Source organism: Geotrypetes seraphini, chromosome 7, assembly GCF_902459505.1.
Source record: "Geotrypetes seraphini chromosome 7, aGeoSer1.1, whole genome shotgun sequence".
Classification (NCBI taxonomy): Eukaryota; Metazoa; Chordata; class Amphibia; order Gymnophiona; family Dermophiidae; genus Geotrypetes; species Geotrypetes seraphini.
In genome coordinates this window covers 4,825,158-4,839,838 of record NC_047090.1, presented here as the reverse complement: position 1 = coordinate 4,839,838, position 14,681 = coordinate 4,825,158, and the positions used below count along the sequence as shown (strand labels likewise).

Sequence of the window (14,681 nt, the reverse complement as noted above, 5' to 3'; positions counted from 1 at the left end):
AACTATTTTTTCTTCCATTTGCATCTTTGCTTTCCTGACTACACAACCAGCCTCTCTTAACTTTTGCCTGTCTTCCTCTTTCTGCAATCTTTTGTAGTTTATGAAAGCTAACCTCTTATTCCTTACCTTCTCAGCTACTACTTTTAAGAACCAAAGCAACCTTCTTTTCCTCTTACTTTTACTTTCCTAACAAAAAGGTTTGACACCCTTACAATCGCTCCTTTCAGTTTTGCCCACCGCATTTCTACTCCTTCCAGACATTCCCACCCAGACAACAATTCCTTGACGTAAACCCCCATCCGAACAAAGTTAGTTTTTTAAAAGTTTAGAACCTTTGCTTTTGAATGAGCCCTCTCTATACCTATCTTAATATTAAACCGTACCATGCAGTGATCACTGGATGCCAGATGATCACCCACTGTAACATCAGAAACACTTTCCCCATTTGTAAGGACTAAGTCCTGTATGACCCCATCCCGCATGGGATGCATTGCCAACTGCTGGAACAGGTCTTCTTGTAAAGAATCCAGGATCTCCCCACTTCTAGAAGATACCCCAATCAACATCCGGCATGTTAAAATCACCTAATAGTAAGACTTCCCCTTTTTTAGAGATGTTCTGAATGTCTACTATTAAATCTCTATTTACTTTTTCTGTCTGTGAAGGAGGCCTGTATATCACAGCAATATAAATATATTCACCATCCCCTCTTTCCAGATTGATCCACAGTGCCTCTTCCTTGCCCTGCAGATCCTGCAATTGTGTGGCTTTAATATGATCTTTAACATATAACACTACTCCCCCTCCTTTTCTTCCTACCCTGACTTTCCTGAACAGATTATAGCTTGGTATAACTACATCCCAGTCATGGTTCTCTGTGAACCACGTCTCCATGATCGCCACTATATCCAACTAAACTTGTTCTTTTATGTGTCTTCAGTGGAGTACTCCAGATTGTAATCGAGTGGTTTGCAATAGTGCTTGATGAACAGTATTCTATGGTTTGGACTTTGATAAATTTAACATTAAGCAGTTGTATTATAAGCAACATCAGGAGAGGATGAGGGGGGAATGCAAAATGCAGTGCTTCTCCCTCTTGAGTAGCGTTTTATATTATAAGCGGTCCAGGACTGCAGGTTTCACAGCTGAACCGTAATAGCCCACAGCAGGTAGAAAACTAGACAAATGCCAGCTCAAGAGCTGACAAAGGCTTTATAGGATTGTATTACTGGACTTTGTGTTGTTTTATTTGATACTGTTGTAAATTGCTATGTTTCTGTGTTTGGTTTTATAAATATTGATATAAGAGACTGATCCTGTAGAGAAAAGAATGATTTTTGTAAAATGTTAACTTTCCTGTTGTGCTTTCTTTTTTTATTACTTAGGGGACCAGATTCTTCGCAGGAAGGATTTAAATCTGTTCCACCGTACTGGGACAAAACACGGTTAACGGAGGTGGGATATGAGGTATGGAAAGATAACCATTATTTGTCTATTGTTTCTTAGCCCATTGATCATGCTAGTAAAGTGCTTACATGGAGCTCAGTAGATCATAGTAGGAAAAAACTCATTATCCATCTAGAGTCAATCACTGCTTGAACTAAAAGACCCATTTGCAAGCATTCCATTGTATACAGCCCTATTTCATGAAGGTTGGATAAAAATAAATGCTTTTTAAAAAATTTAAATCAGCATGTAAGATGCGTATTTGTGCAGGAGATTGCTGTGCCAAATGCGCCTATCCGCTGTCCAATCTTGGCTATATGTTTTGGACTTGTCCTCTTATTTCTCATTTTTGGACGCAGCTCATGACCCATGTAGCGCATATTTGGGATTGTTCTTGGCGACTTCACCCAACTTTTCTTTTTACTCTACAAGTCAGACTACATCCTGCTCGACCCGGCTGTTCTGCATTTCTCCGGCGGACTGTACTGATGGGCTGGAAAAGTATTTTATTGCAGTGGCTTTTGGCACAGCCCCCAACTATTGCTCACTGTAGATCATTAATGCTGAATCAAGTGTTATTGGAGAGGCGGGACATTGCTGATTTGACCACTCGTGCAGGACAGTTGTTCATACAATACTTACTCCATACGTTAGACGCCAACTCTGGGATCACTGATGTAGAATTTGTGTGTTTTTGATTATACCCCTCAGACCTATTATATTTAGCCACACTGCTACTACTCCCAGGGTGGGTGGGTGGGAAGGGGGGAGGGAGGTTGGAGGGGTTGGGAGGGGCTTGGGAATGGTTATGGATGTTTGAGAGTAGATGGTTGATATTCTTTTATTGTGCAAGTACTGTTATTTCTTGATTTTTGCAAATTTTCAATAAAAATGATTTAAACATAAAATTTAAATTGGATTTTTTTGTTAAATAAAATGCTTTTTTGAGGAAAAATCTGTCTAGATAATTTTCTATTTAAGATATAGGCCAAAAGTTATTCATAATGAAATAAGGATCCTTATCCTAATCCATTATTTTTTAATGATGTAGCATGAGGCTGTATAGTCATGCAATGTTTAAATTTTTTGGTAAATGCTTTCTCAAGAGTTCATAGAGGAGCTCTTTTCCAGCGTCCTTCCTCGTTTGGGGCTAGAGCAGTTTTTCTCTAGAGCTCCTCTATGATCCCTTGAGAAAGCCCTTGTGGGCGAAACAGGTCCCGTCGGGGCATGCTAGAGACACTGCATTAAAAACGATAAGTAAAAAGAAACTGTGCTGTCTATTAGTGTTTATTTCTGAAAAAATAATACAGAAGTAAATAAATAAGCTGCATTTGACAAAGGAGGCAATGATATGAGCCAAGTCTAAACATCTACACTGGATTTTTGTATTGATGTAAATGACTCTGGGAGCCCTGTTGCCATCCTATATTTTGATCCTGTTGAGTGAGGATTGCTGCGTTGTGGTTGTTTCCATTATAGCCTCACCTTTTCATCTTCTACACCTTTTAAAACACCCCCAGTACCTTTTTAACCCTTGTCTCTTTTTAAAACACCGCCCGCCCAGTCCCGTCCCTTTTCAAATCTCCCCCATTGCCTGGTGGTCCAGCAGTGCATCGTCCGGCAAGCACAAGCCCTCCGTCCGCCTGCCTGGGCCTGATCTGTCTCTTCCCGCCCTATTCCGCACCTCCTTAAGCATCTCCCATTGCCTGGTGGTCCAGCGGTGTCAGCACTGCCCTCTGAATGGTGCTTTCAGCGACGGCCGACAGGCGCGAGCTTTCCGCCCGCCTGGGCCAGCGCTGCCCTCCAAATGGTGCCTTCAGGTCTGGTCCAGCAGTGTCAGTGCTGCCCTCTGTATGGTGTTTCAGTGTCGGCCGGCAGGTGCGAGCTTTCCGCTCGCCTGCCTTCCTGGGCCAGTGCCGCCTTCCGAATGGTGCCTTCAGTTCTCACGAGTCTCTCGCGAGAACTGAAGGCACCATTCAGAGGGCAACGCTGGCCCAGGCAGGTAGGCGGAAAGTTTGCAACTGCCGGCCGACACTGAAAGCACCATTCATAATAATAATGATAACTTTATTTTGTATACCGCAATACCCAGAGAGTTCTAGGCGGTTCACAGCAGTTAATAAGATTACACACGAGAATAACGTTGTAATTTACAATTTTTTGGAATGTACATGTCGTTGAAGTTAACAAGAGAATAACGTTGTAATTTACAATTTTTTGGAATGTACATGTCGTTGAAGTTAACAGGAGTTTAACAAAATGAAATCGACATAAAATACCATCAGTAGGAATATACAAGGAATATACAAGGAGAATACAAGGAGTATGATACAAGGAAAATACAAGGAATATGCAAGGAATGTACAGGGAATATAGTACATGGAATATACATGAGTGTCCGGGAAGTTAGTTGGTATGGAGGGATGCTTGGGGGAGAAGTTGGAAGTTCAAGTGTATTGAAGGGAGTAGAAGTCGCGAGTGGGGGTGTTAGGGATTCTGTCTGTGGAATAGGTGCGTTTTGAGTTTTTTTCAGAGGGTGGTGCTGACACTCCTGGCCACCAGGTAATGGGAGACGCTTAAGAAGGTGTGGAACAGGATGGGAAGAGATGACGCGGGCCCAGGCAGGCAGGCGGAGGGCTCGTGCCTGCCGGCCGATGCACCGCTGGATCACCAGGCAATGGGGGAGATTTGAAGAGGGACAAGACTGGGCGGGCAGTGTTTTAAAAAAGGATGAGGGTTAAAAAGGTACTGGGGTGTTTTTAAAGGCCAGACCTGGGAGGGGGGAGGGTGTTAAAAATTTATATCTTCGCTGCATAAGATACACCAACATTTCCATCCACTTTTGGGTGGAAAAGTGTGTCTTATGGAGCGAAAAATACGGTAATAGCTGAAGTTACTATCTCAACTCTCAAAAGACTTAAAGGGAAGGGACATGACTTATGAATACAGACTTGTTTTCTTCCATATCACAGAGGATCCTATCTAATAAAACCCTAGAGCGCTCATGCGCTCTTGAAATTTCGTGATCCCTGCCGCTGTGATTTCTGATCCGTGGCAGCCAATCCGGCGGCAGGGAAAATTCTGGCCACTCCCCTCCTCCCGCCCTCACTCATCAATCGCTGGAGGAAGCGCAGGCAAGCTCTCTCCCTGCCCGCGTCCTCGCTGCCCCGATTGGTGCTGGCGGCGGCTGCCGGGAGGAGAGCTTCGTGGAGCGCCGCCGCACGCCAACACCTTCACAGTCTCCTTAGCATCCTCGCCACCCCGATTGCCACTTCCGCGATGCAGGCGGGGATAGGAAAGGGTAAGGGAGCCGAGTCAGCGGGGGTTGGGCTGGGAGGGAAGAGAAGTGGTCTGCCTCGGGTTTTTCAAGGCCTGGCTTCTTCGGGCAGCAGCAGCGTTTACAATTTGCTGCTGTTGCCGGCTTTAGGCTTTCCTCTCTGGCGGGTCCTGCCTACTTTCTGTTTCAGGAAGATGACCCGACAGAGAGGAAGACCTGAAGCCGGCAACAGCAATGAATTGTGAATGCTGCTGCTGCTGCTGCCCGATGAAGTTCAAGGAGGAAAGGGAGCAGAGGAGGAGAGAATGGCTTGGAGGGAAGAAGAGAAGGCAGGGCATGGAGGGAAGTAGGAATGGATGCCAGACCAAGGGAAAAGGAAAGGGGAAAGGAAGGAGGAGATGCCATATGGAACAGAGAGAGAGAGAGGGCAGACACTGGATGGAAAGAGAAGAGAGGGCAGTGAATGGAAGGGGCAAGACAGAGGGTGAACAGTAGATGGAAGGGGTAGAGAGAGGGAGACAGACACTGAATGGAAGTGTGAGGGAGAGGAGGGACAGGGGGAGCAGACGTTGGAGGGAAGTGGGGAGGAGAAAGAAAAAAGGGCACATGCAGGATTGAGGGAAGAGGATAGAGTTAGAAATAAAGATAGACAGGGGGCCAGGGAGAGACAGACAGAGAGCATCCAAGGAGAGAGAGACAAATTAAAAAAAAACAACACAGACATGTACTCTAGCACCCGTTAATGTAACGGGCTTAAACACTAGTAGGGAAGATAAAACAAGAGATACAGATGAAGCAGAAAATAGTTTTTCTGCCCTGAGAATATGCACAATTTCATTTTCATTTATGTTGAAATTTTAAATAGGCCTTTTTAGTTCAAAGCAGTGACTGGATCTGGATGGGTAATGAGTCTTTTCCTGTTGTGATCTACTAAGTTCTGTGCAAACCCTTTACTTTCTGCCTTATCTAGTATACACATTCAAGGACATGCTAAAGATGCTAAACGTCCTAAACACTCACAAGGAATTAATAACAAAATCAAAACAAATATTAAAGAGCTCACAAAATGCCTTAAGAGCTAGGGCCAAAATGTTCATGTTGTGAGTTTGTTGAAATTTTCTGTGTTTGAGCATTTCCTTTGTACAGAACGTAAACTGTAGGTCCTATTTATAGTTTATTGTGATGTCTTACAGCTAGTCAAGCTACCTAGCAATTCTGAGGAATATAAGAAGGTTCAGTCTTTATTTCACCGCACCCTATCCACCTATGCCATTCAAAGTATTCAGAGGATCCAGAATCTGGCTCTTTGGGAAGTGTATCAGTGGTATGTGTAATGTTGATTTCTGTATTCATTCTTCAGACCTGTGTTGCTCTGTCAGCCTTGAGACCTTGGGCTATTCAGTGTGATTGTTCAATATAGCCTCCTTGACTGATGAGTATTTTGTGTTGGTTTACAGTATTGCTCATCTTTCAAAGGAGAAAATAATGGTTTACATAATGCTGTGTCATTTTTGTGTTTTGGTTAATCACCAGCTCTCTTTGTCAGGGAACTTCTTGATGAGTACAGCAGAAGTTGATTAAGATCCTGGGACATATAAGAAATTATTTCAACTTGGCAAACCGTCAGGCCAAGGATGCTGATATTCCTCTTTAAAGAAGGAATGTTTGACAGTTCATGAAAAGTACTGTTGCACACTACATTGGGTTTAAATGTAGGTGACCTTACTTTGTTGATAGCTAGATCACCAGTCTGCTTTATAAAGTTAAAGCAATTTAACTGAATAGGGCAGTTAAATGATACCATGGGAGGCTATGCACTAGAAGCATGCTAAAATGATTCACAGATAAGGATCGTGCATATATATGCATATATAGGCAGTTTAACTTTTAGTGCACTCGCATGTAGTATCCCTGCAGTGTGGCTTTAATAAATGACACTAGATTAACATGCATGGTGAATGCATTCAACATCTCCCCCCCCAAAAAAATACCAGCCCACAATGGAGATCATAGCTTATACTTCATTGCTATTATATCTGAAGGACTAAACTTTCCCTTTATTGACCACGCTAGCTGGTCATCTGGTTGAATCACCATCTCCTAACTTACTATTTCAAGGTACCTAAGGCAAAAATAACAGTAGCCAAAAAAGAGGCATTTAGGGAGACAAGGGGTAGGATACTAGCAGAGAAGTACCGGGAGGAAATAATGTCCCAATTGGACCCCGTGAAGGATGAAACAGAAAAAAATAATCCTTGGTTTATGGAAGGATTACTAGCTCAAAGGACAAAGGTACATAGGTGAGAGCGGGCATGGAAGAAAAGCCAAAAAGAGGAGCATTACGTCAGCTGGAGAAAGGAAATTAAACAATACAAGATGATAGTAGCTTAAGCCAAAAGAACACATTATGACGCCTTGATCAAACAGTCAAAGAACTTATCTAAATGCCTATTCAAGATCTTTACTTCATTAATATCCATTAAAGATTTTACCACGGACCCCTTCATTCCACAACCTGATGCAGACAACCTAGCCAACTACTTCCAGAACAAGATCAGAACTAAAAGAGAATCATTTACCCATACACTAGAAGATAGCAATGAGACGAATACAGCACATACCAATGTGAAAGAAGGAATTCCTACAGACAGATGCTGGAAAGAGTTCTCTACAGTTACCAAAACTGAGATCTCTGACATATTGAAAAAACTCTCAAAAAAATGCTGTCCCACTAATGTGCTGGAACTAGCACCCACCAAGTTTATAAATTGGCTGACGGACCTTGTCAATAAGTGTCTAACAAAGGGGTTCTACCTCACCTCTTTATCAGGCATCTCATTAACACCTATACCCAAGGCCGCTGCTCTGGACCTAGCTAAAGTGGAAAACTACAGGTCAGTAGTAGGTATACCTTGGCCAGCAAAATTAGTAGAATTCTGCATTAGCACACAACTATCTGAGTTCCTAAACCTAGTTGATGGCCTCCATAACTCATAACAGAAGAAAAAAGTGGGGAGGGATCTGTACACATCAACCTGTGGCAGTGTTGAGTTTCAAATCATTTATTAGATACAACACATATGCAAATAAATATCAGTCCATACAGTATATCCTTATAGACACTTAGTCTATCTTGTGAATCTTTTTTTTAATTCTTTCAGACTCTTATACCCATAACTCACAACATGGATTCAGACTGATGCATAGCACAGAATCTCTTCTTTTAGAATTAATATCAAAGGCAAGGTCCTATTTAAGCAAAGGCAAGCAAACTGAACTCTTGCAATTCGACATCCCAGCTGCTTTTGATGTAGTTGATCACTCAATACTACTTCTAAAACTAGAAGAACTAGGAATGTATGGGTGGGTGATAAAATGGTTCTCGGAATTCTAGGGCAAGAGGACATAAGAAGTGAGGATGTTTCAGAGAAAGTCCCAAACCTGGAAAGCCTTCTGCAGAGTTCTACAAGGCTGTCCCCTTTCACTGTCATTATTCAACATCTACATGAGAGCCTTGGGTAACCAGTTCTCCTTCCCACAAGTCCACACCTTTTTCCTGTGCAGATGATCTTTTTATCATCTGCATAGTTAGACTCCTTCACAGACACACATATATCGCAACTGATTGAGTATTTAAGTGCATGGTTGCAATGAAACTTTCTCAAACTCAACAATCAGAAGATGAAAGTACTCTGGTTAAGTGACCACAACTCACTACTGCACTCATTTTGCTGAACTCATTTTGCCCTTGGGTGAGATGCTTACCTTACTATGGGAGAACAGATCACATCTCTGATCAAAAAAATTCTTCAGACTTAGACAACTGAGGATTGTCCAGCCCAACCAGCTTCAGTCCTACTTCCATACCTAGACTATTGCAATTCCTTATACTGCAACATTCCAAGAAAAGTCTTAAGAGATTGCAGCTACTCCAAAACACAATGGCTAAACTGATCCTTCGCAAGTCCTGATTTGAAAGGGCAAGCCCGCTATTGGCAGAGCTCCACTGGCTACCAGTCAAGAGCAGAATCCAATTTAAAGTCACATGTATGGGGAAAATACATTTGGACTAATATCCGCCATTCAGGTTGTGCAAACCTTCCACAATTCAAGAGCAATCCAACGCTGTAAACTACTGTTTCCCTATCCACGCCAAGTCTGAAGGAAATAACTCTTCAAATCCACCTAAGAGTTCCAAGGCCCCAAAATTTGGAACTGCCTCGCAACCTATCTATGCCAGATCCTGTCCTACTTTCAGTTTAGGAAGGCACTAAAAACGCATCTATTCTCACTATAACTCAAGACCTAAATTCCATTCTATATGACTCATTTCCTCCGTACTGTACCTTCCTTCTTGCCGACAGTGGTCGTGGTCTTTCATGTCAACAGGAGATTAGGTTGCCTGCTTTTCATCCAATAGGTTCAGAGCGCAAAGATCAGATCTTACACATATTTGATGTCCCGAGGGTCTTGCTCCATTATTTGGAGAGGACTAATGAGTTCAGGCTATCTGATTTCCTTTTTGTTCTAACTGCTGTACCTTGCCATGGTAGGCTGGCATCCAAGTTCTTGATCGGTCGATGGATTTGAATGGCTATTTCTGTGACTTACATCGCCAACGGCAAGTAGCCGCCAATTTTGCTTACAGCATTCTTGATGAGAAGTGTGGCTGCATCGTGGGCAGAATCTCGCACGATTCATCCTGATGAACTTTGCAGGGCAGCTACTTGGTCCTCCATACTTTTACTCGATTTTACTGAGTGGTTGTGGCAGTGCGTTCTGATGCCATTTTTCGGGACCTTGGGTTTGCGGGTAGTCTCTTCTGTCCCTCCCTTGCTAACGAGGCTTTGGTACGTCGCCTAGTGTATGGAATCCGGAAAGGACATAACAGAAAGGAAGATTAGGTTTATACCTTTGATAATCTTCTTTCTGTTAGTCCCTGGAGGATTCTATACGATCCGCTCTCTCTGTCTTCACTCAGTTGTTTGGAGTAGCCTGTTGCTTTCTACCTCGGTCACTCTCATTACAGGTTTGAAGATTTTCCAGCCAGTTGGCAGAACCTTTGGGAGTTTCTGTGAGTATGCACATTACCGAAAACCTTTCTTGGGGTTCTTACTGCACCTCACACTGCAGGTTAGTACTGCATTGTTCCTTAATGGTTTTCTGAGTTGCCTTTGTGCCTGTTATCACTTTTTTTCTTTTCTCAATTATTCTGAAATTTTTTCTCTTACATGGTGCTCTGGTTTTATAATACCCTTCCTATTGTTTTTTCCTTTTTTAACTATACCCAAATATTGTAACTTTTATCCCCATTCCTCAAACTCATGTATGTATTGTTTTATTTTGAAATTTGAATTTATTTTGTAAGTTTCTTCTATTTAAATTGTAATATGTACATCGCCTAGAATCTGTAATAGGCGATTCATCAAAAACTGAATAAACTTGAAACTTGAAACTTGTTAATGTTTTGCAGAGCAAACCAGTTCATGAATTACTTCTGTTGATTGGGATTCTTCCTTGTACCCCCTTGTCATGGATTTGTTCAGTTATGTTGCTTGGCTTTGGGACTTAACTGGATTTGATTACCAGCTCTCAGGCTAAGGGGGTGGAGCATGTGTTCAGAAAAGTTGTGGATATCTATAATACCCAGACTGCAGATTGGGATTGAACACCTAGCATATGAAATCCTTCAGAGACTAACAGAAAGAAGATTATCAAATGTATAAATCTAATCTTCCATTAGTAATCAAGGAAACTTGTGTGCTGGATGGAACTAAGTAATCATAATGACAGAAGTACTTGTTCTACACATATCTAGCACTCAGTTTATTAAGTAGAAGGGCAATCAGTCATAGTCCAGGGTTGCAGTAAAATGTATTCTAAGAAAATAAAAGTTGAGTCTGTAATACTTGCCTTCTAACTTTAATGGAAGACCTAACATGAAAATGGATTTTCAGAGTTAAAATGAAATGATTTGGTCAGCTTATCAGAAATGATGTCCTCAGCAATTTAATATATGATTTAGAAAGCAAATTGGAATCTATTACATACTCCATTTTCATTCCAGTAAACAGAATTCTTTTAGGATTATATCTCTGTTATTACTGGGCATACAGTTCATTTGTAGAGTCTTCTACCCCCTCCTCCGGGACTAAAATTTAATGGATAAATATGTTTTGTTGTAGGCAGAAAGAACAAATGAAGAAGAGCAGTAATGGGAAGGAGGTAGATGAGAGGCATCTGTTTCATGGCACCAATGAAAAACTCGTTGATGCCATCTGCCTACAGAACTTCGACTGGAGGATCTGTGGGGCTCATGGTACAGCCTATGGAAAAGGTACTGGTTTTCTACCTTCATATATTAATTGTGGCGCTCAAATAAATTTTGGAGTCTTTTTTTTTTTTTTTTAGGCAAAAGTCACAGGTTAATTTCTTGTATAACCTCACTCTATTCCTGAACCCTCGGGTAGTCAATCCCTTCTCTCAAGAACTCTTGTACGAAGTTTAATTTGCATACTTTTTTGTTCCTTCTCTTTTACCTCTAAACTACCCTCCAATTCTTCAGTAGGAGCTTCTTATCTACTCATGTTTATTTTACTTTAAATTCAGTCCTTTTTCCCCTAATTTGTGTAAATTATTTTCATGCTGCAGAGGATCCGTTTGGAGGACAGCTCTGTCTGTGGGAGATCACAGACTCTGAGGTAGAGGGTCTGCTTCCAGGATGTTGGCTGTTTTGCAGTCCACCTCTTAGAAAGCCTGCATTCATAGATCGGTTGCTCAAGAACCATTCCCTTGGGAGCATAGCTCACCCCAGGTTTTTCTGCTAATGGGTTTGAGTGCAGGCTGCTTGGCTCCATGGCAGTTTATCCAGGATCAGGGATGACTGCATTCTTTTTCCCCATTTGCATGCATGGTTATCAGATGGAGGTCGAGGTCTCCGGCCGAGATGATGGGCTCGAGAGGCAGTCTAAAAAAAAAAAACAACAGGCAGAGAGGGGAAGTGATGTCATCCTGCCAAATGGCTGCTTAGAGCAGGAGCTCCGTCGGGGCTTTTGTGAAACATTGTGCATTGAGCTTCCAGAGTGCGTTATCTGCCAGTATCGTGGGAAAGTTGGGCTCCCCTTATCATGGCGACTCGAAAACGACTTGAAAAATTTTAATATTTTGGCGAGGCCGAGGACAAACCAAGCTCTGAGGGGTCTGGAGGAGTGGTGGAGAAAAAAAGATGGCGGTGGACCCGTCGACCCACTCGAAGTCCAAAGATGAGGGTATTTATTGACCAGATGGGGGATGAATGCGAGGCACCTAAGAAATCTATGACCGCATGGTTTCAGGAGCTGAAAGCAGAGATCATTGGGGTTTGAGTCGATGTGAAGGCGGCGTTAGCGGAGCTCCGATCAGAGGTCAGTGAGCTGGGAGCAAGAGTGTCTGCCTCAGAAGATCACGTGGTGACACTTTCTACCTCAGTGTCCGCCAATAAAGATAACACGGATCACCTCTCCACTGAGTTGCAGGATCTCCAGAATCAGGTTGAAGACCTAGAGAACCTATCTCGCCACTGTAACCTGCGCTTCAAGGGAATCCCTGAAATCGAGGCTTATCGGGACTGCAAGGCGGTGGTTCGTTATTTTTGCGAGCACCTGCTGTGAGCTGATGGAGCTGAAATACCTACTTCTATTTTGCTAGTGCGGGCCCATTGCAGTTTGGGGCTGGTGCGTGGCCAGGGCACCCGAGACTTAATTGCCTGCTTTGGTGAGTTCCCCCTGAAGGGACTCTCCGGTGGAAGGATCTCACGGTGGGAGTTTTCCAGGATCTTGCTTGGTCTACACTACAGAAGCGCAGAGCATTTAAAGATGTTACTCAAGCTTTGCGCACCGGGGGCCATAAATATCGCTGGCTCTTTCCTTTTGGACTGTGGTTGACCATCAATGGCACTTCTAAACGTGTCACCACAGTGTGGAAGCCTGGGCAGAGATGAGAGCTCTGGGATGCGCAAGTGCGATGGAAAGATCTCAGGCCCCAGTGGTGGCATCCACATCTAAACAGAGCGAGACTTGGCATACTGCGTTGCACTCTGGCAGGAAACCTGCTAAGCCTGTGCCATGAGGGCTCGTGATTGCTGTCTTGATAGTTTTGTTGTTTACCTGTATTGAATGTTATTGTTCCTTTTGAGCTTTCTCACCATGCTTTTCCAACAGCCGGTTTTGTGGGTGAGCCTGGGTGGTACCTTGGCATCCTTCTGGAGCACATGCTGTGTTGCCATGCATTGTGCTTTCTATGACTATTTAGTATTGCGGTTGCTCGGGCTTGGGCCTATTTTAGGTGGGCTCTGGTTGTATGTTTGGGGTTTGATCCTGCATGGGTGTGCCGGGAGTTGGGGTGCGGGAGGGATTTTTGAGGGGTGGCAACTTGAGTATGAGTGAGTGGGGTTTGTCTGGAAGTTTCATAGTTTTCTTTATTGGGTGATGATTGCCTTTGGAGGAGGATTGCACTTTTTACCTGCTGGCGAATCCTGGCAATCAGGGTTTGGCGCAGCGCAGGGGACGGGGTGGGCTTGGGGGGTTAGGAATCAAGGAAACTCTTATATCTTGGCATCCCAAGTCCTGTAAATTTTCTTCACACTTCTACCTCTAACCCTCTGTTGTAGTTCCTTCCTATTTCTCCTACTGTAAACCGCGTCGAGCTCTACGAACGTGGAGATAATGCGGTATACAAACCTAAGGATTAGATTAGATTAGATAGGACATAAGATGAATATATATATATAGGAAGGGGGGGAGGGGTAAAACAAATGATAAGTTCTTTTCGTTCAACCGATTTTCTTGTTCAGTAATTCTGTTAGACTTCGGCTTGGGGGTTATAAGAGTCCAGACCCTCACTCTGGAGGATTGATTTGTTATGGAATGTTAAATCGCTGAAAGTATTATGTGTAAGAGTCTGTGCAAGAATAATAATAAACAAAAGTAAAATTTGGGCACAGATCTCGTCAGACTGTTGGGTGCTGAAAATCATTTGGAACTGTTACAAATTCAAATTCCCCCATCTCTTAACAGACTGGTTTGTGGACTCCCCCAGCGGGGTGACCAGAGAAGGCAAGCAAGGTCATAAGAACATAAGAATAGCCTTACTGGGTCAGACCAATATCTTCATGGGTGATTATAACCACAGATGCCAGCCTGTTCGACTGGGGAGGACACTGCATTGGGCAACCCAGTCCAGGGGCGTTGGTCGGCCTCCCAGAGGAAGTAGTTGATCAACAGATTGGAGCTCCAGGCCATTACAAAAGCTGAAGAAGAGGCTGGATGGTTAGGCAGTCCTAGTTTTCTCAGACAGTCTAACAGTGGTGGCGTATGTCAATCGCCAAGGAGGCACTGAGTACCCAGCTGAGTCTGGAGGTCCACTTATGTTCCAGTGGGCAGAGCGGTGCATATAGCAGGAGTGGACAGTGTTCAGGCCAATTACCTCAGTAGGCAGATCCTAGATCCAGGGGAATAGATGTTATTAGCCACAGCCTTCCAATCCATTGTTCATTGGTGGGGGTGCCCAACGTTTGATGATGGCTACGAGAAATAAGAAGGAGGACCACTTCTTCAGGCAAAGATCCGAGTCTGGAAGCGTGGGTCCATGATAGGACAGATTCTTCATAGGACTGCAAACCATCTAAGGAAAGTCATCCCCGAGGCACCAGATTTTCCACGCAGACTGTGGTATATGGACTTAGTGTGTCTGCAGAGGGGGGAGCGCAAGTCTCAGACTGCACATACAGCTGGATCTTCTGTCTCAGGGGCTGTCTCAGAGCTATATTGGTTTGCTGTTACAGCATGGCTCTTGTTCATGCAGCGTTATTATGCAAAGGCTACTTGGAGGTAGTTATTGCTACTCTCCTCAGAGCCAAGAAGCCTACAATGGTCTCTGTTGCTAAAGCATAGGAGACGTTTCAGCACTGGTGCATTAAGGA

General features: G+C 43.5%; 1 protein-coding gene across 1 annotated transcript in view; it reads left to right on the top strand.

Moving 5' to 3' along the window:
• LOC117363254 (protein mono-ADP-ribosyltransferase PARP12-like) overlaps positions 1-14,681 on the top strand; it is a 65,420-nt gene that overhangs the window by 47,249 nt on the left and 3,490 nt on the right. The window contains exons 9-11 of the mRNA XM_033950664.1: positions 1,386-1,467; positions 5,917-6,047; positions 10,909-11,060. Of these exons, the coding sequence (XP_033806555.1) occupies positions 1,386-1,467; positions 5,917-6,047; positions 10,909-11,060 (365 nt within the window). The remainder of the gene's footprint in view (positions 1-1,385; positions 1,468-5,916; positions 6,048-10,908; positions 11,061-14,681) is intronic.